Below are 26,487 nucleotides of genomic sequence, written 5' to 3'. Positions count from 1 at the left end.
CTTGTCAGCATCACTGAGTGACAAACCCAACTCCATTCTTTTCTTGCTTAAATCCACTTGCTTCTTGGCTCAAGCTAGCTTATTCTAACATATACTTTGTCTATTATTCATAAGAGCATTTTGATTCCTATTCCTACTCTTCGTACTCTGCATCTCACCGCCGAGGTCTTGGACACGTTGAGAACATGGATTTCTTCAAAAAGATCGGCGAGCATGTTGAGAATGCCCTAAAAAAAGACGATGACGATGATGAGCAGCAGCAGCAGCAGCAGCAGCATCAGCAACATTCTCAATCCCAGCCTCATGGGGGGCAAAGCCAGCAATCTTATGGACAGTCCAGCTACGGAGAACATAGTCAGCAATCTTATGGGCAATCCAGCTATGGAGGACAGACCCAGCAGTCATATGGCCAGTCCAACTATGGAGGTCAAAGCCAGCAGTCGTATGGGCAGTCCAATTATGGAGGTCAAGGCCAGTACGGCGGTGGTCAGTCGTATGGTCAATCTCAAGACTACAACGAACCACAAGGCCATGGTTATTCACAAAGCCAGAGCCAATATGGGCAATCTCACGGCGGCTACGGAAACCAAAGCCAGTCTCAAGGAGGCTACAACAGGCCCGAGAGCAGTGGTCGCCCACAAGAAGAGGACAAGCCTCATCAAGACAGCTCACACGACGCTGCCGCCCAGTACCTTCAAAGACAACAGGCTATTAATCGCTACCGTTCATTTGCCGGGGAGTCTTCGGGAAATGTGAAGTGGTATGTTGATGGTGCCTCATACTTCTGGGCTGTCTCCCAGGCTATCGAACGTAAGTTTCAGCAACAACCCAATTTATCTATGGCTATATCTAACATTATTATCGTTTCAAGAGGCCCAAGAAAGCATCTACATCCTTGATTGGTGGTTGAGTCCTGAGTTGTATCTTCGTCGTCCCCCGGCCAAAAACGAACAATACCGTCTGGATCGCATGCTGAAGGCCGCCGCAGAACGAGGCGTAAAAATCTACATCGTCGTGTATAAGGAAGTCACTGCTGCCTTGACGTTGGACAGCTCTCATACGAGGACTACTCTTGAGGCACTTCATGAGAACATTCGCGTCTTCAGACATCCGGATCACTATCCCACAGGCTACGACTTCCAACGCGAATTGGGCAAGTCAGTAAAAGCCCTGACTAGTTTTGACTTGTTCAAGGCATCAGGAGATGCTCTCAAGTCTGTTTACGGTACTGCTGGCGATGTTGTGCTGTATTGGGCGCACCACGAGAAGCTCCTAGTCATCGACAACGGAAAGATAGGTTTCATGGGAGGACTGGATATGTGTATGAATCAGCCCTGTTTGCTAATAGGAATTTATGCTAACGATACCAATCTTAGGCTTTGGTAGATGGGACACAAGCAGTAAGTTGGTCTTCCAATTTTCGTGGTTCATACTGACAAACATGAACAGGCCACCCCATTGCTGACGCCCACCCCGGTAACCTGGACGAAATCATCTTCCCTGGACAAGACTACAATAACGCCAGGTACGTTGAAATACGAGATAAGAATCCAGTTTGCTAAATTTCTCTCAGAGTGTATGATTTCGCCAATGTGAAGGACTGGGATCAGAACCAGCGTAAGTCAATTATTCTCATAACTTTTGCTATTTGATAAGAATGGCAGCTAATATGCCGTAGTTGATCGTACTAAAAGCTCACGTATGGGTTGGTCGGATGTCACTCTAAGCATGAATGGTCCCATCACTCGTGACATGGTTGACCACTTTGTTGATCGATGGTGAGAAGTCGTATTGTATCACCAAGCTCGACAATAACTAACTGTGAACAGGAACTTTATCTTCAAAGACAAGTACAAAAAGAAGAACCCTGGAAAGTATCATGCACTTGAACTTCCTCCACGAGGTCCTTCTGGTGGTGGAGATAGACGATCCAGAGGCGAAGATGACCACTTGGGTGGTTTGACTGAGCAGTTCAGCCGCGGTATGAACAGACTCAGGTCATTTGGAGAACATGATGCTCCACGACACAGTGACCGCGAACATGACTCTCGAGGTGGCAATATGCCTCGCATTCAAATGATTCGAAGGTATATCATCTCACTCCCAGGTTTTCCACAGCCAATAACATGATATAGCTGTGCTGAGTGGTCATCCGGCCATCCGATTGAGCGTTCTATCCAAACTGCCTACATCCAGTCGATCAACGATGCCAAGTATTTCATTTACATTGAGAATCAGGTATGTTAACCCTTCAATTGAAAAAACTTCTACTGATAGTCCAGTTCTTCATCACTGCTACCGACGAGAAGCAAAGGGTTGTTAAGAACAAGATCGGTGCTGCATTGGTAGACCGCATCATTCGTGCCGATCATGAAGGTCAGCCATTCCACGTCTGGGTTCTTATGCCCGCAGTCCCAGCATTCGCTGGTGATCTTCACGACGACGGCGCTCTAGGAACCCGAGCTATTATGGAGTTCCAGTATGACTCTATCAGCCGTGGTGGCTACAGTATCATTGAGAAGCTTTTTAAGGCGGGCATCCGTGATCCTAGCAGATACATCGGCTTCTACAACCTTCGCAACTTTGACCGCATCAATACGTCCAGGACAATGGCCGAAGCAGAAGCCCGCACTGGCGTCTCTTATGAAGATGCTCGAAAGCAGAAAGATCGTGAACTGGGCGGTTACCCAGACCATAGCTCCGAAAGGGCGGCGCATGAGGAATACCAAGGGAGTCGCGGCGATTTCTCTAGTCCTCGACAAGGTGGCGGATACCAAAGCCGAGAGTATGGAGGCCGTTCTGAGCGAGACGAGTACCACCAGGAACCTCAACGTGGTTACGGTGGCAGTGATCACCGTGGAGGACACTCGGACTCCAGGTACGGCAGACGCGGTAGTGATAGCGATGATGATCGTCGGGGAGATTACAACCGCGGAGGACAATCTGGCTACCGTGGAGGCAACAGGAGAGGCAGCAATAGCGATGATGACCGACGAGGGGATTACAATCGTGGAGGAAACAGGCGAGGCAGCGATAGTGATGATGACCGACGTCGTGATAACTATGGCCAACCTCAGAGGGATCCTTACGGGCATCCACGAGCTGACCCACGCTTTGCAAGACAAGGAGGTTATTCTCAACATGACTCCGAGTCCAAGTACAACAGACGCGATGATGACAGCGATGATGAAAAGAGAGGCGGCAATTATGGAAGACAGCCTCAGCCTGATCCTTATGGCCACCCTGGAGCCGATCCTCGTTTCGCAAGGCCACAAGGAGGCTACTCGCAACAGGGCTACGATCGACGCGATGAGTATCAAGGTGGTTACTCGCAGCAAAGCCAAGGAGGTCGTTCTGACTACGACCGACCGCAGAGTCAGGAATATCAAGGACAAGGACGCTACTCTGGCTCTTCAAGCCACGACAACAGACCTCAGCAACAATCTTACCAGCAATATCAGCAAGGAGCAAACCAAGTGGCGGACCGCACTCTCGATACCATCAGTGCTTGCTACATGGACCAAGGCCCTCGAGTCACCGATCTTCGCTGGGAAGGTAACCCCGAAGATGAGATCAACGCTTTTGTTTCCGAAGAATTGTACATTCACAGCAAATTGGTCATCATCGACGACCGCCTTGTAATTTGCGGTTCAGCCAACTTGAACGATCGATCCCAGCTCGGAGACCATGACTCTGAAATCGCCGTCGTTATCGAGGATCCCACTCCTTGCGAGTCTTATATGAATGGACGTCCATACACAGCCTCTCGCTTCGCCGCTTCTCTGCGTCGATACCTCTTCCGCAAGCATCTCGGCCTCATCCCCAACCAGCGCTGGGACCAGCCTGATCAAAACTGGACGCCTGTTGATCGCGACCCCAACAGCTACGACTGGGGTTCCCCGGCCGATCTCCTCGTCCGTGATCCTCTGCACCCAGACTTCCACCGTCTCTGGACCAATACAGCTCGCGTTAATACCGAGACATTCGACCGGGCATTCCACCCTGTTCCCACTAACAAGGTTAGAACGTGGAAGGACTACGACTCCTTCTTCACTCAGTACTTTATCATCCCGGGCAAGAAGGACCAGGATGTCAAGGCGGAGATGAAGAAGGGCAAGGTCGAGTACGGCCATATCGTGCAGTCCGAGTTCCCTGGTGGTGTACAAGAAGTGAAGCAATGGCTTTCGCGCATCCGCGGCACGCTTGTTGAAATGCCTCTTGATTTCTTGGTCGATGCTGGAGATATTGCAAAGGAAGGTTTGGCGCTCAACAGTCTCACTGATGTGCTTTACACTTAATTCAAGTTACATATCAAGGTATTGATTGCTTGGGCGAGGGAATACATCGAGGCCCTTTTTGATAGTCAGGTTTAAAGTACAGGTAAATGAATATGCAAAATAGCATGACTCTCATTGTATGCTTTGGCCGTAGAAGATTTGCCCCGCGTGAACTATTACTGCCATCAATTAAGACAGAAGCCAAAATAAAGCAATTGTGTAGAGGACTCAACTGTAGGTATTGATATGGCTTTCGATTGATCCAAGGACAAACAACACACAAAGGCAAATGATATTCTCACTGTAGCTGATCTAATATGCAGCGGCAACAAATTCAAAGCAATAGTTATCAAACCAGAACTCCGCAATTCAACAACACATGACCAAAACATCCTAATGCGACCCGTCCCAGAAACCCCTTTATAGTTGATCTTTTTCGTGGTGAGTGACACGACTCCGCTCTTACAAGAATCGATTCTCTTAATCGGACTTGGCATTGCTATTCTGACCCAAGAGTCCATCCTTGAGACCCATGTTATCGTCCCGGAAGAAAGTGCCGCGAGATCGTCGAGTGCGGTTACGGAACCAAGAGTAGAGGCCAAAACCAACAGCAAAGACAAAGGCAATGGACAAGAATGGGTGGTCGACAAAGTTCATCTTGATGTCAAAGAAAAACTTGGCGAAAGAGCTAATGGTGTACTTGGGAGAAATTGGGTTGGGGCCGTAGACGATCTTGTCAAGGGTGTCCATGATCGAGGTATGGCTGACCATGATCTGGTTGCCGGTAGGAGTAGTGTCCCAAAACTTGTGTCGCTGCCAAATTGTCAGTATACGGCCAGTCTCGATTGAAATTACGGAAACTTACATCTTCTTCGTTGATGATGACACGCTCACCGTCTCTCACATCAATGTTATAGGTGCTAGCAATCCATCTCTGCCAAAAGATGCCATCAACCCAGGCAAAACCAACCTCCTGACGACGGGTAGAGTCCATGTCAATCTTGATAGCCTTGGCATTGCGAAGACCGCGTTGGTCGTCACGGCTTTGTGCCTCTTCAATTCTCATCTGCTTGGCATCTCGGAGCTTCTTACGCTCGAGCTGAAACTCCTGAACCTGGCGATCCACCCACTCATTTGCAGCGTTCTTGAGCTCCAAGATGGAGTTTTGAAGACGGTCCTCATCATCACGATTAAGAATGGCAAGCACAACCAGCTTGTGGTTCATGATCTGCTTGGCGTTGATGGCAGTCATTTCAGGAACGAGAGGGAGCCATGTGGACTTCATCCACGAAACCAACGAATCAACATCTCTCATCTCGTCGGGTGTGATGGGAGTATAGTAGGTCGCACGGCCCTCTCGGGAGACTAAGAGCCTGGGCCAAGTTGTGATCTTGAATCGGTTGTACAACTCGGGGTCGCTTGTTTTGACGATTTTACCTCGTCCGATAAGGTTAAGTGGTAGAGCGTCTAGTGCTTTAAAATCCTCGGTTGTAGTGGCGTGATCATAGAAGTAAACAAACATGACTTCCTCGGTCTTTTCGAGCTCCTTGAAGCTCTCGGCATCAACATCAAGAACGCCACCTGCAACCTCAAGCGCCCCCTCGGCATAAGCAACAAAGTCACCGACCCCGCGAAGACCCTTGTACTCGGCCTTTTCCGCGCCGTTAACAAAGTAAATGGTCGGGAACGCCTTGACACCCATTTGGGTGCAAAGCTTATGGTCAGCTTCACAGTTGACCTCGCCGATGTTGAGTTTGCCCTGCATTTTCTTGGCCAGTTGCTGCCATGTAGGAGCCATAGCTTTGCAGTGAGAGCACCAAGGTGCGTAGAACTTGATGAACCAGGGATCCTTCGAGTTCGTAACCAGGGTATCAAAGTTTTCGGGAGTCAGAGGAGCGCTGATACCCTCCAGGTTGTACTTGGGTGTAGAATCCTGGACCTTGGGTTTCTTAAGCATCTGACCGGTGCTGGGAACTTTCCAATCGGCGCCAAATGAGTTCTTGTTCTCATCCTGAACGGTCTTCTCAACTGTCTCAGCTTTATCAGACTTGTCCTCATCTTTGGGCATTTTGGTGACATCATCGAGAGATTTGCTTTCAGTTTTACCAGCTGGCTCCTCGGCAGCCTTCTCAGCAACGACATCGAGGGGCTTCTCAGCTTCAGCCGCAGCCTTTGCGGGCGCTTCTACCTCCTTTTTCTCAACAGAAGACTCTACAGGCTTCTCTTCAGTCTTTGGGGCAGGGAAGACCTTGTCGCCAGGGTTGGGTAATTCATCGAGTTCGGGTCGACCAGGATGTGTTTTGGCAAGCGCTTTTTCGATCGTTGTCGTCAATACTGTCATATTCTTAATTCCGCGTAAGGACTCAAACACCTTGCCATCTTCGTAGAGGATTGAAGTCGGGTATGACTGAATTTCGTGCTCCATACAGAAGTCATAGTAGGCAACACAGTTTACAGTGCCAAAAACAAAGTCGTAATACTTTGTAAACGTGGCTTCCGGATCGTCGACTTGAGGCTTCGAGGTATAGTAGAATTCGTAGAGAGTTTGGAAAGTCGGTGCGAACCTAGTACAGTGCTTGCAGTAGGGGCTGAAATCTAGTAAGTACACCAACCGTGGCCTATTCCAAGTGCGACGTACCTGAAGTGCTTAACCATTAGGAACTTGTTCTTCTTGGTCTGTTCCTCCCAGTTTGCGGGAGTCAACTCAAGCAATGGCGGCACCGTCTTCCCATTAAATACTGAAGGCTCTGACACGGGATTCTTGACCTCGTCGGCCAGAACAAACGCTGACAGCCCCGCGACGGTCGCAAGCGGAGAGAAACGCATGCTGGGCTACAAGTGCCGGGGGAGGTGTAAGATTTATAAGTCGCAGAAGGGTTGAAGAAGTGGTCGGTTGTAGGACATCCGTATTCAAATATTTGCCGAGACTCGAAGAACAAGGTAGACTATGCAGAAAAACGCGAGACAAGAAAGAAGCAGTATCGGGCCAGATTAGGTGGTAGAGTGATTAGCCACTGGCAATCGTCTGGGGGTCAAGGCTCAGGTTGGTTGAAGTTATACCAGATACATAAAAGAAAAAGAGGGAATGACCAGAAAACAATCGTACAATCGCGCTCACCAGGCGCGAAAGTAGATGACGATGACGAGGGGCAAGAATAAGAATAGAGGGAATGGAACAAAGAGGAAGAGAGAGAGAGAGAGATTATTTAGTACTCAGGAGGCGCATTCAACTTCGAGACCACGTTCTGTATCGGAATTCGACGCCACAGGAGAGGACCCTGCTCAGCCACTCCACTTCCTCCACTGAACCTGAACTTGACCTTGCCGCTTGCCTATCTTGGGTTTGGGAGATTTCGCTCCGAGTGAGCTGATGGTAAGCTTAGATACCCGTTCAAGGGAGCTTAATATTAGTTAACTAATGTATTGAGGCACACACAAAAATACAGTGGCTCTCCATCGATGTGTGTTCGATTTTACATTTGTAAGTGTTGATATCCAAGTTTCCCAGTTCGCCAATAGATTATCAGTAGTACCTGCCTTAAGTTGCGTCCCACTTGCAGGTTGATCAACGGCAAGGGGAGGAACTAATAAAGGAAGGGAAGCCTAAATGGAAGTAGATAACTTTACACAAACCATCATCTTTGTCTACTCGTAAAAAAACGGGCTGAGAATTCTGATACAGTCAATTTCACTCTACAAGGGTATTATCTCCGAGATACACAGGCCAGATTTATTTCCCGACCTCGCACATGGTTCTTGCTTCACGAACAACTTTCCGGTCCATCGCAAGCTTCTCAGCTGGCATTTGTTGGTGTGATACAGTACAAATTTAACACCGTCTTGAATTCTCACAACTTTGTCGTGGTGGTTTCCTTTCGACCAGATCAGTTCGACAGACTTTATCGACAACACCAGACTCTCAGTTTACTACAATGGATCGTCCTGCCAAGCGTCAGCGATCAACGGAATTCAAAGCCCATGCACCTGAATCACTACAGCGATCCATAAGTCCCCCAAGAAAGAGGGCCCGCAAACCAGCTACGATACAATCTCCTTGGCAGTTGACATGGATTCAGGACCTCCCAGAAAACGAGAATAAGGATGCAGTGAGCCTTCGGGACTTATTAGGCGATCCCCTCATCTCAGAATGTTGGGAGTTCAACTTCCTGCATGACATCCCCTTTTTGATGAATGCATTTGATCCTGACACACGCCACCTTGTCAATGTTCATTTGGTTCACGGCTTCTGGAAACGTGAAGATGAGAACCGCATAACGTTGGAGGTAAGTCCAACAGGATGTGGACGGAGCCTACAACACGTCGTCTCGATGCTCGCGTATGGGCCACTTGCTAACTAAAATCAGAATGCAGCTGCAGAATTTAAGAATGTCAGCATTCACGTTGCTCCTATGCCTGAGATGTTCGGGACCCATCATTCGAAGATGATGATTTTATTTCGACATGATGACACTGCCCAAATTATCATTCATACCGCCAACATGATCCCAAAAGACTGGACTAACATGACCAATGGTGTATGGAAATCTCCATTGCTTCCCAAAATGTCAAACATTCAAAGCCTTATGTCCTCCCCAGATGACTTCCATGTCGGTAGTGGAGATCGCTTCAAAGTTGATCTTTTAAACTACCTGAGGTCTTACGACAAGCGCAAGGTCATCTGCAAGCCTCTAAGCGACAGGCTCAAAGAATACGATTTCTCGACTGTCAAAGCCGCGCTCATCGCAAGTGTTCCGGGCAGGCATAATGTGCACGACATGTCGGAAACATCTTGGGGCTGGGCCGCTTTGAAAAGATGCCTGCAGCATGTCCCGTGTCATCAGCATGGCGGTTCAAATATTGTCGTGCAAGCATCTTCAATCGCCACACTAGGGCCAAAAGATGATTGGCTACAAAAGACCCTTTTCGATCATTTGAGTCGCTGTAAGAATACGGGTCTCGGGCGGCCCAAGTTCAAGGTTGTGTTTCCTACTGCAGATGAAATACGACGGTCGCTGGATGGATATGCGTCAGGTGTTTCTATACACACAAAGATCCAATCACCACAACAAGCAAAACAATTGGAATATCTCCGCCCAATCTTTCATCATTGGGCCAACGATTCGCCTAATGGTGCCAGTGGGTTCAATTTATGTCTATGTCTCGAGGCACAGTTAACGATTTGCAGAACTTCCCAACAGTCCTTCACTTGAAAGTGGCCGCAAGAGGGCAGCGCCACACATCAAGACCTATATTCGATCAAACAAGTCGTCCATAGACTGGGGCATTCTCACATCGGCCAATATCTCGAAGCAGGCCTGGGGCGAAGCAGCTCGTCCCACAGGTGAGATGCGTATCGCATCATGGGAGGTTGGGGTGTTGATATGGCCGGAGTTACTCGAGCCAGGCTCGATCATGGTAGGTACCTACAGAACAGATGTGCCGGAAGTCGCACAAAACTCAAAGGAAGACGACGAAAGTCTTTCCGTAGTTGGATTACGAATACCGTACAACACTCCATTGCAACGCTACACGAGCGACGAGGTACCTTGGGTCGCTTCAATGTCACATACAGAGCCTGACTGGGCGGGGCAGTTTTGGGGTTGATGGATGGGATCATGACATTTGAAGTCGTGATAAGGCTGCGGGCTTGTCTGAGGACTCGACCAATCGTTTGACACAAGATGCTTGTCTTGGGTCTAGTACAAGAGCCTCATTCTTCTCGAGCCAAGCATTACGAAACGAACCACAAGACCTCGTTGACGATCCACCCCCGCATCTTATCAAGTGGCTGAGATAAACCCATCATGACATTGTGCATCCAAGATCGAAAAATTGCATGTCTTTGACCAGAACTGGTAAGACTCCACTGGTAAGGATTAGGTAGCCTTTCCGGCATTCAAATGGCGCCTTTCGCCGCGACAAGGCGGGTCTTTGTCAACGCTAGCTTGAAAAGTCCAGCCGAAGACTCTTTTTAATCGGGTCTAGTGATTGACTACAACTATTCATACCTATACAGAGTACAGCCTCCTCTCGTTCTGTTCCGGTCACTTCTCTTCTTTTGCTCTTCTCTCTAATCTCTCGCAATCTGCGCATTTCTCTCAGTACATGCTGGGGTGAACAGCACAATTGAACTCATCTTAATCGCATTGTACCACCGAACTTTTCCTCACTCCGCAAGCTGAACTAGTGGCGTGCCTTGTTGTACTCTGAACAAAGTCTTTTTTCGCGTGATCATACAGAAGTTTTCGGGCCTCCATTTGCCTAGCAAACAACTACAGCTGAAGTGGCTGTGAGAGTTGAATATGGATCCAATAGGAAGGGGAGCAGGAGTTTCGCCATACGGCACTCCGCGTGGTTCTGGAGCGCATCCTGCGTTATCTTCTTCATGGCGAGTGGGCTCACCTCTAGCTGAGGCTGCTCTGGCTGCAGACATTGCCGCATGTTCGGATGAGGAGTATGATGATAGTGCTATCGACGACGATGTCTCTGTATCTGATCTCCCGGGCGATCCAATCATGTATCGTCGTCCCAGCGGTGTTGCTTTTGGAGGTTCGCGGCCGATAATGAACCCTCAAATATATGATGAGCCAGGTTTGACGGCCTTAGAAAGGAAACAGTCTCGTAACGCTGAGCGCAGCCTTCTTCGGGACAACCATGTTCTTCCGCCAAAGCACGGGCACCGTCGGCAAGATGGTTTCTTCTCTCGTATCTACCAACGTCTTTTTAGCACGAAGATACCACAGGACGAGGAACAGGCGCCTGTTGTTTCAGTACAGCCTCCTAGCGAAACAGACCCTCTCTTGGGTTCCCGAGTTGACGCTGTATCGTCTGAGCATCTCAATGAAACGTGGGATCATGCGGTGGCCGAACATCGAATCAAGACTACCTGGCAACGTGAAGCGAAGACTATCGCAAGCTATTCTGCGCCCCTCATCGTCACCTTCCTCTTGCAATACTCGATTAACGTCACCAGTATCTTTGCCGTTGGGCGAATTGGTAAACTTGAGCTAGGTGCTGTGTCATGTAAGTTCATCAGCAATTGGTAAAACAGAGGTGAACGAAGGCTAACCTATACAGTGGCCAATATGACTGCGGCTATCACTTGCCTGGCGCCTTTCCAGGGCCTTGCTACTTCTCTTGATACTTTGTGTGCACAGGCTTATGGATCTGGCCACAAGCATCTCGTTGGACTGCAGTTCCAGCGAATGACTTGCTTCTTATTCGTACTTGCTGTGCCGGTTGCTGTGTTTTATTGGTTCTCTGAAGGCGTCATCAGAGCGCTTGTTCCGGAGCCCGAATCAGCCCGTCTGGCTGGCATGTATCTTCGGGTTATGATCTTTAGCATTCCAGGATTCATTCTCTTTGAAGGTGGCAAGCGTTTTACACAAGCCCAGGGTTTATTCCGCGCCACGACCTACGTTCTCCTCATTGTTGCGCCCTTCAATGTCTTCCTGAGCTGGCTCTTGGTCTGGAAGTTGCAGTGGGGTTTCATTGGAGCTCCTGCAGCCGTCGCCATCAGCAACAACCTCCTCCCCATATTCCTCTTCTTGTATGTTCGCTTTATCGACGGCCGGCAGTGCTGGGGTGGCTTTAGTCGAAGGGCTCTTAGCAACTGGTGGATTATGATTCGACTTGCTCTACCTGGCATGATTATGGTTGAGGCAGAATGGCTCGCCTTTGAAATCCTGACGTTGATGGCGAGTCGATTCGGTCCAGAATATCTGGCTGCGCAAAGTGTTGTGACCACCATCACGACACTCTCGTATGAAATTCCATTCCCTATGTCTATTGCCGCCTCGACTCGCATTGCCAATCTCATTGGGGCTGGCCTTGTTGAGCCGGCCAAGAAGACGGGCGTTGTGGTAAGTTTTACTTGGAAAGAATTTCAAATTTATTTACTAACGTTATTCAGGCTTTTGCTGCCGCCTGTCTCATCGGAATGTTTAACCTTACTCTCTACACCACTCTGCGCTATAAGCTACCTTTATTGTTCACCAAGGACGAAGAAGTTATCGAACTTGTTGCAGCAGTCATGCCTATCGTGTCAGTCATGCAGGTATTTGACGGTCTTGCAGCAGGAGCCCACGGCTTGCTCCGAGGTATTGGAAAACAATCAATCGGTGGTCCTGCTAACATCCTCTCGTACTATGCCCTCTCACTTCCCATCTCACTTGCTTTGGCATTTGGTCTTGATTGGAAGTTGGACGGCTTATGGATTGGAGTTACATGTGGAACTATCTCGTATGTTAAAACAAGCGCCTCATTGGTATAACCCTTACTAATTATTGCAGTGTCGCATCGATTGAGTATATATACTTGTTCCGAACCGATTGGCACAAGGCTGCTGAGGAGGCAGCAGTTCGTAACGCTGCTGGTTAATAGCATGGAAGTTGAAAGACCGCCCGGCATATATGGAGTCAAGCACTTGCTTTTGGATTTGTTTTTGAAATCTTATTCTTGCTTGTGAAAAACTGGGAGATTGACGAGAAATTCAAGCGTTAATGATTGTGTGGTGGAGAGGTGCAATAGAAACCACTAGTAATAGTACAGGTGTAATGTAAACTATTGACATGCTTAAGGGATGATCGTTGTGTTGGTGCCATGAACTGTAATGGGGATGCCTTCACGAAACCTTGAGTTTGTACAGAAACTATGTTCTTTCAAGCAGCCAATTATTTGGATACGTAGGTAATGTGAGTTTTCATACAAGACTGATTCGAATCTATGGTATTATCTTATGCCTGCTCTGCTCGCCCTCATGCTCATTTCATTTTGCATCTTCCTCTTTTTACCATTTCGCTAGGGGCCCCTTAATAACTCCTGTCTCGAATCCTCATTAGAAAGCGCCGCTTAGTGGGAACAATGTGAACGAGAGCCTATATAATGACACAAAAATGTCTGCTTGGTGTGGTTCTCTAGCCTAGCATAGAGTGCGTGCGAATGCCCTTGGGGCCGAACTCACTTTTGGAACACCGTTAGTGACAATCATAGATTTGAAAATGACGTGAGAACTTACTTGTAGTCTACTCTGCTCAAACTCATGAGCCGTTGAGCCTCGATGGTCTGGGCATCCATGTTGGAATGTATACAGAATGCGATACGAGCGGCGACTTGAGCACCGAGGAACATGGACTCTTCGAAGCCGTTCTTGGTCCACTCGCTCAGATAGGTAGGTAGCGCAGCAGTCTTAATGCTGGTTGGGGTCTGACTGTGGAAATGGTGAGTCGTGGTAGGTCCTCCAGCCTCAGATCCAGCAGGCTGCGGTGTGCCGACCATGTTAGTGCCGGTGTTACCAGCAGCAGCGGCCGTAGTAGCTGCCTGGAGCAAGGGGTTCACACCGCTTGAAGAGAGCTGGTGAGGTGCACCAGTGAAAGAGCCAGTGGGAGTCTGGGCTCCCGTGCCGGTGGGCGTGGCCATGTTGGAGGGTAGCTCTGATGTGAACATTGTAGCGGTGGAGGGGGAGACGAGATGTCGGGCGTTAAGGGTCTGGAGGATGTTCTCGCGGAGACCGCGCAGACGAGCACCGTTGCCGACAAAGACGAGGTTGTCCCAGCAGGCAGGTCGCATGTACATGTCGTCGATGCCCTGGACCGTACGGTAGATAGCGTTCACGATGCGATCGATCTCACGACGTTGGGCAAAGGTGAAGCGCTCAAGGCCAACCTCGACATCTCGACGAATGCGCTTCGGTCGCTTCTCAGGTGTCTCAGGAACGGGCTGGACATCTGGCTTGGGCTCAGCTTCAGGCTTTGGCTCTATCGACTGCGTTGGTTCTTGAGCGTCCGCTGGCTTTGGCTCTTCAGGCTTTGGCTCTTCCGTTGTGGGTGCGGCGGTCGCCCCTCCCTCTCCTTGAGGAGGTTGCGCGCCGTTGGTCTCGCCTTCGGGCTTGGGAGGTTCTGTTGTACCGTTGGCGGGGTTCCCTACAGTCTCCTTCTCCTTTGGTGGTGGGGGAACATCCTCTTGAATAATCTCCTCGTAAGAAAAAGTGTTGTGTGTTCTCTTCGAGTTTGGTAGGCGGGCGGCCTTAGCTGCATTCTCAGCCTCCTTTTCACCCTTCTTTCTACCGCCCTTGGTCTTCTCCTTCTCCTTCTCCTTTTTGGCAAGAAACTCCTTTGTTTGACCACTCGTAACAATAGCCGCCACGTCCAGAACACCATCATCCTCGGCATTGCCATTGCCCTCTTCATCTCCATTCTCCGTGGGTTTGGGCGCTTCAGGGGCTTTTGTGGTTGCGTCTGCAGTAGCGGCCGATTGGCCAACTGGTACACCAGAAGTGTTCTCCTTGGGAAGCTCCATCAATTTGTCCTCAGTGGGATTGTAAGGAAGAACCTCACAGATGTTGCTCTTCTTCAATTGTTCGGCCATGTCGCGGTTGAAATCTTTGTCTTGCAGCAACTTGGCCAAGCTTCGAGTGAAGACTTCACCTCCACTAATCTCTTCGTCGGCTTCGGTAGCGCTGACACCCATATGATTTACGACTCGTCCGTCGTGAATTGCTGTAACGTCGACTTTCTCGTAACCAATGTCCACCACGGTCATATTGGGCCACTTCAATCCGTACTGGGTAGCGATTCCGCTGTGAATTATGCATAATGCAGGTGTCCTCGTGTTCTCGAAAACGTATCGGGCTATGGTTTCGCAGTCGGGACGGGTCCATTGTGGTGAGGCCATGAGCATGATGGGAGTGTTGTGATATGTAGTTGTAAGCAGGCCGTGGACATGATCGAGGAAAGCGAGGAGTGCGCTCATGTTGACAATACGGCCAGCTGCATGCGTGACTCGGTTAGTATTGGATACTTTCATTTCACCAGACCTCTCAATGGCCATAGCTACCTTGAATGGGATACACAGCTCCCTCGTCCTCATCAACATCCTCCAGCCACTCGTCCTCCTCCACGCCATTGACGATGGTTGTGCGCTTCATCTTGTGGTATGGAGCCCATTGGTCGCCCTCCTTAAACATCCTCGTGGGCATGCGCCGCGCAGGAGGCGTCAACTCACTGCATCCCAGCTGAGCCATGGTAGTCTGGCTGCCAGGGCAGATGATGAGGACCTGCTCCTCGCGCCATTTGCCCGCGGTGCTGGACATTGTGCGATTTCGAAATTTCCTTGCACTTTCTGTGGCGCTGTTGTTTTGGTGGTAGAGATATTCGTATGGTGACGGCGTTATAGGGCCGTTGTTGCGTCGCGATGGTGTAGCCGTTGGCGAGCCTTCTCGAGGTTTGCGCGCCCGTAGCTTGTACCGGGGCGACGACGCGACTGGTGTGGCTGGTGAAGCAGCATCATCTGAAGTGGTTGGAGATGGCACGTGACCTCTTGTGTCTTGTTGCTTCTTTGTAGGGGTCTCGGTCTTGCTTATTAGGGAGGCCATTATTGGTGAAATACAAAAGTCATGAACACTTCAAAAATAAAACAGAAGATTGATTTGGTTGGGACGGGATGGAAATATTGAAATAATTTCATCTAGAACTACTGGTGCATGGAGTTTGGTAGCAAACGATCCTGTCAACTGGCTGCCAGTGCATTGCCAGTGCCAGCCAACTACACCAAATACTCACCCGTCACCTTTCAGACCGTCGATTGAATAAAGAAACACAAAATGAATGATAGTTTTTGCTTCTGCATTGGATCTATTCAATGGCATTAAGAATAATACTTTGTCATAGTCTGGCCTCTCTACTGTTAATCCGAGGCCAGGACTTCCAAATAATAACTCCAGGTACAGATATCACTTGCTTGCTATCAAGTCAAGTCAAGGATCCTTCCCTTTTTTTATATCCACATGTCCGAACGTTCGCCTCGTCTCCTTTGTTGTCTCATCACATCCAGTACATCGACAATACTCATTCCATCCTTGCATCAGTTTGGACCTCGAGCCGGTATCAGCTCTGCGCTGCTCGAGAAAGACCAATAATAAAAAAGTGGTCATGACCATCCCATCAAACGCCGTCCAGGAGCCAGATATCAACTCCTGGTGCACAAAAACCCATCATAACGTACATTTTTACCAAAAGTATCGACAAGAATGCGCAAAAACTTCTCTCTCCCCAAAAAATAACCCCGTCGAGTGATTGATTACCCATGAATAAGCTCAGGTTGTACGCCATATCCCATTTACTCTGTGAAAAATCGTCGTGTCTCCCTCAATTATACAACCGTGATCGTGTTGAGGGCTGTCTCTTTTGATGCCATCTTTTCTAGCTCTTCATGCTTCTCGTTCATCTCATTTGGCTCAGCTTCTTTTGCTGGCTTCCTGGGAGTCTCATCTTCAGTAATGTCGTCAATGACAGAAAAAGGTCGGTCTGATGTAGGTGTTGTAAGTGTTGTGCCGTCGACACTCCATCGGTCTTCAGTCACTCCAGTATACACAGATGAAGTGTGCTTCTTGTCAGGCGTGCTGGGGCTGTCTGGGCGCTCCTGCTGGAGAATTCTGGGGGATGTCTGGGCGTCCTTCGATTCAACCTTGATACCCTCGGTTTTCGCCTCCTCCGCTAGGAAGAACTCAACTTCGGATTCGGATGATTTATCGTCGTCGGACTTGGCCTCGATCTTGGTCTTCTCAACCTTGAACTCCTTGGGTTTAAGATAAGGCGAAGACTCGGAGTCAGTTTTCTCATTCTCCGATGCAAGGTCTTCTTCGGTGAAGGCCTCCTTGCGCAGAGGGCTTCGAAGGCTTGAAACATCGCCCATCTCGCTCTTACTAGATCGGGATGCCCTACCAGGGTTCCTCATGGGCAGAGGGGGAGGGACTCTCTTGGGAATGATGACCATATTACCCTTGGCGTGGACCATGCGGGATGCAACAGCCTGGGTTCTTGCTGGCTGCACAGCAGCAACCTCAAACACCACAGGTTCCTCCTCGTCCTCCTCTCCAGCGTCACTCTCGGAGTCACCCTCGTCATCGGCGTTTCGGCTGCTCTTATCATCCTTGTCGCTATCATAATTGCTCGAAGCCTTGTCAGTGTCATCCCTGGGCTCGACCTTGAGGGTGTCAGGTTCCACAGCCGTTGTGCTGCTGTGGCTGGTGGTACTGAGAGGAGATTGGGCCCCACTGAACTGCCTTATGGGGGTCATATCGACCTTTGTGTAATCAACCTCTTCTTCTTCTTCTGTGACTTCGGGGATTTGCAGGCGGATACTCCTGTCATGGCCATCTTCGCTCTGGCCTGGGCTGGGTGATGTCTCAGGTGTTGTGCCTACATCGGTCTGGGTTCCAGCATCCGTCATTTGACTCTTGACCGTTCGCGACGACATGTAGCTGTTGCGATTGCTCTTTGATACGAATGTATCTATACTCTGTCTGTTGAATTTGGAGTAGGCTGGGCTTGAAGGTGCGGGGTTGAAGTCAAACTGGCTGCTCGTAGGCCGCAATCGGGATCCTGCTTCCCTGATTTCTAAACCAGCCATCTCAAGAGCCAAAACACCAAAGGGATCGGGATCATCTTGGTTGGGAATTCCAAAGGCCGTCCGGGGCGAGGCGGGGGTCGAAGACTTGGGTGTCGCTATCATGGCGTCTCCTGGTGCGCACTCGGCAGCGATCTTGTTGATTACGGAATCATCGTAGTCTGTCCTGCCCTCGGCCATCTTAATGACCTCTGAAAGCGGCCCAACTTCCTCCACATCGCGGGCAACATTGCCAGCCAGGATATCCATCTGCGTGACCTGGCTAGCATAGAAGCGCTCGTTCTCGTTTCCTCGCTCAGCCAGGATACAGCCATTCAAGTTGACGGCCTGGTTTTGACCCCGCGATTTCAAGTAGGTCAAAACGGTGTTACCCATGTCCTGCCACTTTATGTGCGACTCATCTGAATCCAGAGACACCAGGGGACCGCTGGCTAGACCGACATCTTCGCCAAGTGTGACACGGGGTTTCGTGATTGACTCAAGAGCGGCAAGGTTGTTGACAACAAGAACGCAATCGTAAACGTCGACGCCAATTATGAAGCTGAGAGTGGGCGTATGTAACATAATTCCGGATGGGGGCGACCATGTTCCGTCAGATTTTCGAGCGATGAGAATACCGGAGCCGCCGGAACCTGTCATGTACAGACCGCTTCGCATACAGGTGAAGATGGCGATTCCGGCGGCATTTTGGATCACGCGCTTCGGGATTTTCTTGGTGACTCGTTTTGGAGATCGCGGTTCGCTTGCTGTCGAATGTGAGTCCTCTTCTTCGTCTGCAGGAACGAGATAGCCATCGGCTGGGATTTCATGTTAGCACAAGGATCAAGGCTGGCGGGAAAGTGAGACAAGCATACTGGAAAATGACTTGAGGATGCGGGCAGCCTTCTCGCATTCGAGGTCGAGCGTCGCAGGCCAGAAAGCTTCCCTTTGGACTCGGCCATTTGCATTAGCTGCAGTGGTGTTTATCCTGGATAATGAATTGTTGTTTGCGACTGATATGGAGGCGCTGGAACGATTTGAGGACCAACCAAACAAGCCTGATCTTGTGTTGGAGGACCTCTTGTCCCATGAAGGGAGAAAGGCAGAGACTCGCTGCATGGCGGGCCTTCTTGCCTCTCCGTCGCCGCCGTCTTGGCCAGGCGGAGGGACGACAGAGAGGATGGGTATTAAGGGCGCGCTACTGGTATTGGTGCTTGAACTGGTAGAGATGCTTGTAGTTGCAGATCGAAAGTGGACGGTCCTCTTGGAACCTGATTTTGGTGTCGATACAGATACAGGAGTAGCGAATGTTGGCGTCGATCTCGAAGTTGGTGAGGTGGTAGACGAGGAAGGAGACGAGACCGGGGTGGTAGTAGCGGTTGTAGTAGGCGAGCCACAGGAGGAAGTTGGCGTAGTAGTTGTAGTAGAAGTAGAACAAGAACAAGAGTCGGATGTTGTGGACGTGGATGAGGATACGGAAGAGACAGAATTGGAGTCGGAAAGAGGAACGACAGTGACGACTGGCTTGTTCAAGGCGGACTTGTAGGCGACAATTGAAGCATGAGAAGGCGCTGAGTTTGTTTTGGCGTGCTGATGGAGGTGGTGATGGGAACGAAAGTAGTGCCCGTGTCCCTGGGACTGGGACTGTCCTTGGACGTGGGTGTTGTAATATGATTGTCCTTGAATTTGGCCGCCGCTTGGACCTGGGTCGGTGCTAGTATTAGCGGTTCCGGCACCGGTACAAGGCGCTGAAGGGGACCCCTGGAAGCAAAAATTGAGGTGTTAGCCAGGGATTGTGGGAAGAGGTGACCTGTCAGCGCGGGTGGGTGGGTGACGTGGGCCTCTAAGCCATTAATTAGGAACTCCGTAGCAGGTCGTGTTCTTTTTCTTTGCAGGGACGGAGAAGAGAGTTCTATGGGAAGCAAGGATACGAGAGAGGGTAGCAGTATAGGATGGATGGGAAGGGATGAGATGATCCGCTTTGAACAAGCCTCCCCCGGGTGGTGGTCAAGATGAGACTCCGATCAAGAGAAGACAAAATTGAGGGTGAGTAAGATTCCAGGACAGGGCTTGTAAGAGTAAGAGTAAGAAAGAGTGAGGAGTTGAATTGAAATTATTATCCCATTTTTGAGCTGTAGGAGAGTATTTTGTTTGCGTAGTACTATAATACTAACGCCTTCTCTCTCAAGTCGTTATTTTATTGGGCTGTTGTTTCAATTCCTTGCTCTCTCATTGCTGTCTCTCTAGCAATTGAGTTCGAATTCAACCAGAAAAAAACTCTCTTCAAGTGATTGCATATTTTTTTTCTTTCGCTCGCTCTCGTCTCGTTTCAGGGGGGGGGGGGTCGGTTGGCTGATGACGGCACCAACCGTCAGGGACTAAACTTAAGCAAGTTTAAAGCCCAAGCCCAAGCAAGTTCAGTGCAGCTTTGCCAGTTACAGTTTACGGTGCGTAACCTGAGTAAGGCAAAGAGAGGAGAGAAACGAGGGGGGTCGGGAAGCGAGGCGAGTGGATGTACATACATGTACAGCGGAAGTGAACAAACACGTGAATTTAAAGTAGGTTGATGTAGAGAGTAATAGAGAGATGGACTCACCAGATTCGAAGATGTGTTGGTTGAAGCTGACTTTGTAGATCCCAATCGTACAAAACTCCATCCAGTTCCAGTACCATTGCTGCGTCCATTCCCCTTCACGTTCTCCTTCTTGTTGCCTCCTCCGATGCTGCTGATACTCAGCTTCTTCTTTCGCGCCGTCATGAGGAGGGTCGGCTCGTTGCTGTGCTGACGCTAAAACAAGGTACAGTACAGTAAAGTACAGAGAGCTACTAGCATCATCAATATAAATCAGCCCTGCGCATGCATTGCATCTGCATCTGCGTTTGCCATGCCCGTGGTACAAGAGGTGAGCGTTAATCAGGCTGGTCAGCTCGTCCCAAAAGATGCATGCATGTGCATACAATCGACAAGGATCGTCGCCGCAGTTGATGTGAGGTGATGTGCAAGCAGCTATGTACATTGCTCCTCGAGGTTGGGAAGAGAGCCACTTGGTCTTATCAATATACCCATGATTAAAGCCACGAAAGACCAAAAACGGAAGAGAATAAGAGAGACTACCAAGATAGGAAGAAAGAGAAAAGACTCGTACCTGTTTGAGCAACGTTGTCTTCGTGCCCTCAGCGTCGACTCTCATCGCCCGCCCGTCTATCTCGATCCTCTGTATGGTATAGGTAGAAAAGCGCTTCCTCTAAAAGATCAATGAAATAATAATCAAATCGCACAAACAAAGACAAAGAAAATAAGATACGTCAATGACGAGATCTGAGATAAAGATCGTAAAGCAAAGAAGTTGACCGTTGGACGATTAGAAGAAAGGAAAGGAAAGGATGGATGAATACTGCGATTGCAACTTCAAAGTTCAAGATCAAGGGAGACAAAACGAGATAAAAAGAGGGAGGGAAAGTACTTGAAGGGTTTCTTGTGATTCTCCTTGAATCCTTCTTGTCGGCGTCCATTCCATACAGCTCAAGCAATATACCGTATACCCCCTTCGTTCTATACCTAGGTACTAATAAAAGGTAGTCAAATGTTCAAGTTCATTACTAGATTAGTAGCTACGGTTTCACCCTTCACCCAAAAATATGGAATTTATTGCGAGAGCGGGCCAATTCCCATGCCATGTCTTTCTTTTCTCTGTCAGTTTGTCTGTTTCTTTACGTCTTTCTGCCTCATCATATACTGACTTGGACGTTCTTGTCCATCTTTGTCTCTCTTCTTTATTAGCCACGCGACCCCTGCCCACGAGCAGACCAATCCTGAGGGGCGACTATTGATATTGGCGGTTAGAAAAAGCAAAAAAAGGCTTGTGAATTCTCCATATACTGTAACTGCATTCCTCCATGTCTCAGTATTGTTGTAACTATGTCCGAAACCACCCAAGCTCAATACAGTATATGCAACCGTCACATATCAGACGGACAGGCAAAAGCAGCTAGTTAGTTGATTAGCCAGACAGTGGCTGACAGTTAAGCTACAGTGGACTCGAGCGAAAAGAAACGACTATAAAAAGAAAGGAAAAGAGAAAAAAACTCAAACGCCTAGCTAGATAGTACCGTTGGTACTACTCTACCGGTTCCGTCTCTGCGTGTCTGACTCAAGAATGTGAAAAAGTCTTCTCTCTCTTTTTTTTGGGTCGTCTTCCTACTAAGAAGCCTTGTCTAGCTTATTCAATTTAACACTGATAGTCTTAGCCTTGTATGTATGCTGGACGTTGATCCCCAGAATATCGTGCTGAATCGAGTCAAGGCCAGATGGGGAAAAATGGTCCTGATGATGATCAACAACCAACACTCGCAACTAGACGACGCATGGCAAAAGCGGGTCGATTAGTTTAACAGTATGTAGATTAGTTAGACTATCTACTAAGTTATGAGAGATCCATTAACAATCCAACGGTCTTGGTCGGTCGGTATGTCACTCTTGCGATCTGTATTTCGTTGCTCATTCATTCTTGGTATGATACAAGCAATCGACCGTTGTATTTAGACAAAACTCGAAATAGATACTATCGTCAAGATACATATAATCTAATGCCACCAGTTTATAGCATTCACCATAGTTTTGACATTGTAGACAAAGCACATCATTCATTCATCTTTAGTACCTAATTTGCCCGGCAGAAATACCGTAATATCCGAATATGCCTACAAGTTAAATGAGTGGATGGAGGAAATGCAGGGGTTATTTTTCTCCCAAGATCCATCTGATCAAAGAAAAAGAAACTTCCGTGGTTCCTTGTAGCGACTAACTCAGCCCAAACGCAGGGATCCCATGAATAGAAACTATATTTTTACATGTCAGCGAGCGTTTTCTTAACGCTTTATTAATATTAAAATAAGCAACTCAGGGCAGAATTGCAACGTCATTCATGTTTCCTTTCTTTTGTTCTATTTTATAGAACAGAACGTTATACTCTGTAGAATATGTCTCATGGCGCAAGATATTTTGTACATAGAATTCATGACCACTGCAGGTCCTAATAACACTCTAGGCTAGACATGCATATGCTTTCTTTTTACAGAATCTTCGTTCTTCAGAGGGCTAGTAGGCGAGGCTTGCTAGTGATTAATTAACCAAGCTTCTCATTTGTTTCGTGCATGCCCGTTTTATTAGGACAGCAATTCATTTAGTCGCCATGCATATTACGTATACGCATGTATCTAGTAGTGTGCACGACTATCATGCAACGGTCCGAAAGCTTTGTTGTCCTCGTTTTTTATAGGGACTCTATTCTAGGCATGCACCTGGAATATCTACCTATCCTTTGATTTGTCTGTACCCTCTGAACCAGACCTCTTTAATTTTCTCACATTTCAAGAGTTTATTGACCAACCTTGTTCTTCTTCTTTTATCCCCTCTAAAGACTATAGTCTCACAGTTTCATGTAAGCCTTGTGAACCACGTGTGTCCAGCCTCGTCTTGCCTCGCATCGCTTTGCTTCGCCTCGCATTGCATTGCACTATGTCTGCATTTCTTCGAACCCGAGTTGTCTCTAGTTTTCGTCTCCTTCTCCCTCTCTCTCTTCTCCCTAGAAATCCAGTCCGTACCACACCATTCCAGCGGCCTCTCATGTCTCCTTTAAGGGAAAGGTTTTTGAAACAGGGCTTGCAGCACCCGTACTTGCACATGGCTCTTGTCGAGTGCATCCAAGTAATTTGGTCCAACCAGCTCTTGGCCGTGTCTCTTTTCCTTTCTGCTGCAAATATCATGGCTTTCTTCATGTAAATGTGATATATGAGCACCGTGGACAAATCAAGTATCCCGAAGCCTCCACCGCGGAGATCATCCGAGGGTCTTGCGACAAGTTCACTGTTTGAGACAAATTCAACTAAAAAGGCAAAATACGAACAGACTTGCCACTGTAACTTGCTATCCCTATCCGTAAGTAGTAGAGACGCGGCCTTTTCACATGACTATCCTTGGTCTGTTCCTGTTCTCTTTATTGTCTCGGAAGTCGTTGTACCCTTTGGTTTAGCGTCATGGGCGTTGTTGCCATGTATTGCTTGCACTTGCACCGTATTGTAATCTGTATGCAAGGTAGACTACTTGTAAGAATTCAAATTGCGATTGATAGGCGTGCTCGCTGCATTCTCCAGGTTTGGCATTCATCAACTTGAAAATCATAGACTTGTCAATTATGATATCCTATGTATTCCTTCCCGAGCCTCTTACTTCGATATTATTTGTTAGACCGACCGGCTGGCCTGTCTTCCAACAAGACACAAGCTACTGCCCAATCTGGTATAAGAATCAAATTACCTACTTATTAGCCTGATAACTACAAAACGGTCTTCCCATATCAATCGCCCGGTATTCCTGCCTCCAACTTGTTTCCACCAAAATGCATGCAAACATCCCAGTAAAAGAATGAAGTCAAATAGCACTATTGTAGAACTCTATCTCACGCCGTAGGTAATTCATCATATGCTCCATCTTGGCTGGGGATATTCTCCTCCCTCCAAGATATACTTCTCAAGTGGCTGGCTCATCTCACCCCAATTCCGAAGCAACTCCATTACATGTTTCATATCCTCACTCCAAAACATCTGATGCCAGCCCACGTTGTCACTAAACTTGCCAGTGATTTCTATTTCCTGTAGCACCTCCAGCCTGTCACTCATAAGCCTGAACATCATATCCCAGTCAAGCTCGGCCGGGTTGAAAGGGTCGCACCAGCCTCTCAAGGTCTGGAGTTTGACCACTTTGAGCGTCGAACCGTGGTTCTTGATCAGGCTAGCAAAGTTGACAAAGTTGAAGTGCAGGCAGGATAGGTTAAGTTTTTCGAGGTGTTCCAGTCTGTTCGTGATGAAGAAGTCGAGGTCGGGAGCTGGGTTTTCTACCGCGAGCGAATGGACGCGGAGGTCTCGCAGGTTGGTCAGGAATGAAATAAAGGTGTCGAGGCGCTTCGGCCAGAGGTGAGGCACGCTGTAGTTCAACTCGACGTGCAGTTGGGTCACCGACCCCAAGACCGTTGGGATGTTGGCCTCTAGGCCCGGCGGTATGTTTACATCCGTATGCATGAAGGGTTGTATGGTCAGGCTCTTCATGGGAGTGTTGCGCTGGAGCAGAGCCTCGAGGACGGATTGTTGTGTGTTGTATATTTCACCCTCAGCCAATTCTATAGACATTTCTGAGTTGAAGGTGTTCTCGATATCACGATGCCCCTTCCATGGACACTCTGTCCATGTTAAGGACACAGTATCGAGATTTGGCAACCTCTTCAGCGCAGGAATGACTAGGTCGAGCGGTAACTGGATTTCCCCTAGGAATAGATCTTGTGTTTCTAGATAAGGACCCCATCTAGCCTCAAGATCCGCATCATCAAGGGTATCCTCCATGGCGTTATCAACCTCTACCTCGTCCATGCGCGCCATATTGAACTTGACGGAGCGGATGCGTCTTGCGCAACTCGGTTCAAGCGACAGGTTGTGCAGACGCTGGCCATCTGTTCTCCAAGGCACACCATCGAAATGGACCAATGCCAGCTGCGGCTTTGTGCATTCTGCAATCAGATGAGAAGATAGTCGAAAGTTTGTGAAATCTTCCAAGGGTAAAATGGCGGCAACCTTGTTCAAGAGCTCGACTGGCAACTGGTCAAGGCGGGGCTGAGATGATGACGCTGATACTCCATTGTCGGTTGCTGTCATTGTTATGGTTGGTCTAGCAGAAGTTTTTGGTGTTTTCGCAGTTCTTTACTTTAAGAAACGTCATGTAAAGCAGAGGAAATCTTGCTATTAGTGATATTGAATGAAACTACAAGACACGAAGAGAGTAGAGTTGAGTTGAGTGCAGTGCAGTTGAGCGAATCAATGCCTCAAGTTTCTCAACTCAAGACCCGCTTAGCGACTGCCGACCCTACCACACGCTTAGAATCTTGTTCTACCTCAACCTTCAATTAATTTTCATCCAGCTTACATACCGAACGAATCCTGCACCATAAGTAAGTGGCATATCAACCATTTCTGTTGAACTCAAAGCACTCAGTCTAAAGCCAGTCTTTGTAGGCCCGTCTAGCAAGGTCATGTAGACCGTCTCGTCCTCTAAACTTACTCACTTATTCGTCAATCATCATGCTCAAGTACGTACTCACTCATCTTTGTCCATCCAATATATGTACCGGTATACTCACAAAACAACTCAGGGCTTACAAGAATCTCTCGTCCAAAACCCGACTCGGCGTCGGTGTTGCAGTCATTGCATGGGGTGCTGCAGGACTTGTGTTGACTGATCCACTGGAGAAGTCGCTCGGCTTGACACCAACAGAGGAGGACAAGGCTGAGCTGGACAAATACACCCCAAAGATTGTTACTGTTGTGAAGGATGAGAAAGACGCCAAATGATTAAAAAGTCCATACATCAACCATACGGATCACCATCTCTCTCTTCACTTTGATAAATAACAAATTGACACAATATTGTTATTTCCATGCTCACAAGTCACACACATCTGGCAAGGTACTTCACAAAAGTTGGCACAAATAGTATAGGCAAACATCATTAACCTGCTCCAAGCCATCAAGTCATGATGGTCTACCGGATGACCGCCATCCGGCTAGACCTCCCTCTCTATCTTGATCAAAGTCTAATATGCAGTTACAACTCCTCTTCCCGTCTAATTTTCGACAAATGCATTGCACAACAGTGCCGACCATGGATGCATGAGGTCAACCAGGTCTACCCTGAGATGACCATCACATCGGTGAGACCTAGTGACCCAGGAAACAAAGAAAATAAAGAGAACAAAATCAGAATGCAACGCAACGCCTCCAG

The 26,487-nt window shown here is 48.4% G+C and overlaps 8 protein-coding genes across 8 annotated transcripts; 4 read left to right on the top strand and 4 right to left on the bottom strand.

Moving 5' to 3' along the window:
* Positions 1–185: 185 nt before the first annotated feature.
* Positions 186–4,298, top strand: FSST1_011829 (uncharacterized protein; the record flags this gene model as incomplete). Its single annotated transcript, XM_083234997.1, has 9 exons — positions 186–810; positions 872–1,321; positions 1,377–1,400; positions 1,450–1,525; positions 1,574–1,617; positions 1,679–1,778; positions 1,830–2,087; positions 2,136–2,238; positions 2,283–4,298. 9 exons carry the CDS (start codon positions 186–188, stop codon positions 4,296–4,298), a joined length of 3,696 nt encoding a protein of 1,231 aa, XP_083081525.1.
* A 459-nt stretch (positions 4,299–4,757) lies between these two features.
* On the bottom strand, positions 4,758–7,103 carry FSST1_011828 (uncharacterized protein; the record flags this gene model as incomplete). Its single annotated transcript, XM_083234996.1, has 3 exons — positions 4,758–5,090; positions 5,143–6,865; positions 6,916–7,103. 3 exons carry the CDS (start codon positions 7,101–7,103, stop codon positions 4,758–4,760), a joined length of 2,244 nt encoding a protein of 747 aa, XP_083081524.1.
* Positions 7,104–8,209: 1,106 nt separating this feature from the next.
* Positions 8,210–9,881, top strand: FSST1_011827 (uncharacterized protein; the record flags this gene model as incomplete). Its single annotated transcript, XM_083234995.1, has 3 exons — positions 8,210–8,560; positions 8,642–9,413; positions 9,463–9,881. The coding sequence occupies 3 exons, from the start codon at positions 8,210–8,212 to the stop codon at positions 9,879–9,881; spliced, it is 1,542 nt and encodes a 513-aa protein (XP_083081523.1).
* Positions 9,882–10,579: 698 nt separating this feature from the next.
* FSST1_011826 (tyrosyl-DNA phosphodiesterase-domain-containing protein) lies at positions 10,580–12,656 on the top strand (the record flags this gene model as incomplete). Its single annotated transcript, XM_083234994.1, has 4 exons — positions 10,580–11,300; positions 11,355–12,139; positions 12,190–12,518; positions 12,569–12,656. The coding sequence occupies 4 exons, from the start codon at positions 10,580–10,582 to the stop codon at positions 12,654–12,656; spliced, it is 1,923 nt and encodes a 640-aa protein (XP_083081522.1).
* Positions 12,657–13,192: 536 nt separating this feature from the next.
* Positions 13,193–15,648, bottom strand: FSST1_011825 (uncharacterized protein; the record flags this gene model as incomplete). The annotated part of the gene is made up of 3 exons (XM_083234993.1): positions 13,193–13,238; positions 13,294–15,043; positions 15,111–15,648. 3 exons carry the CDS (start codon positions 15,646–15,648, stop codon positions 13,193–13,195), a joined length of 2,334 nt encoding a protein of 777 aa, XP_083081521.1.
* A 776-nt stretch (positions 15,649–16,424) lies between these two features.
* Positions 16,425–20,418, bottom strand: FSST1_011824 (uncharacterized protein; the record flags this gene model as incomplete). Its single annotated transcript, XM_083234991.1, has 3 exons — positions 16,425–18,478; positions 18,536–19,421; positions 20,257–20,418. The coding sequence occupies 3 exons, from the start codon at positions 20,416–20,418 to the stop codon at positions 16,425–16,427; spliced, it is 3,102 nt and encodes a 1,033-aa protein (XP_083081520.1).
* A 3,719-nt stretch (positions 20,419–24,137) lies between these two features.
* FSST1_011823 (uncharacterized protein) lies at positions 24,138–25,364 on the bottom strand (the record flags this gene model as incomplete). Its single annotated transcript, XM_083234990.1, has 1 exon — positions 24,138–25,364. The coding sequence occupies one exon, from the start codon at positions 25,362–25,364 to the stop codon at positions 24,138–24,140; it is 1,227 nt and encodes a 408-aa protein (XP_083081519.1).
* A 423-nt stretch (positions 25,365–25,787) lies between these two features.
* On the top strand, positions 25,788–26,057 carry FSST1_011822 (uncharacterized protein; the record flags this gene model as incomplete). Its single annotated transcript, XM_083234989.1, has 2 exons — positions 25,788–25,795; positions 25,859–26,057. 2 exons carry the CDS (start codon positions 25,788–25,790, stop codon positions 26,055–26,057), a joined length of 207 nt encoding a protein of 68 aa, XP_083081518.1.
* Between the last annotated feature and the right edge of the window lie 430 nt (positions 26,058–26,487).

The sequence above is a fragment of the Fusarium sambucinum genome, chromosome III, assembly GCF_050947815.1.
Source record: "Fusarium sambucinum isolate potato_lamoka chromosome III, whole genome shotgun sequence".
Classification (NCBI taxonomy): Eukaryota; Fungi; Ascomycota; class Sordariomycetes; order Hypocreales; family Nectriaceae; genus Fusarium; species Fusarium sambucinum.
This window is presented reverse-complemented; position numbering and strand designations above follow the sequence as displayed.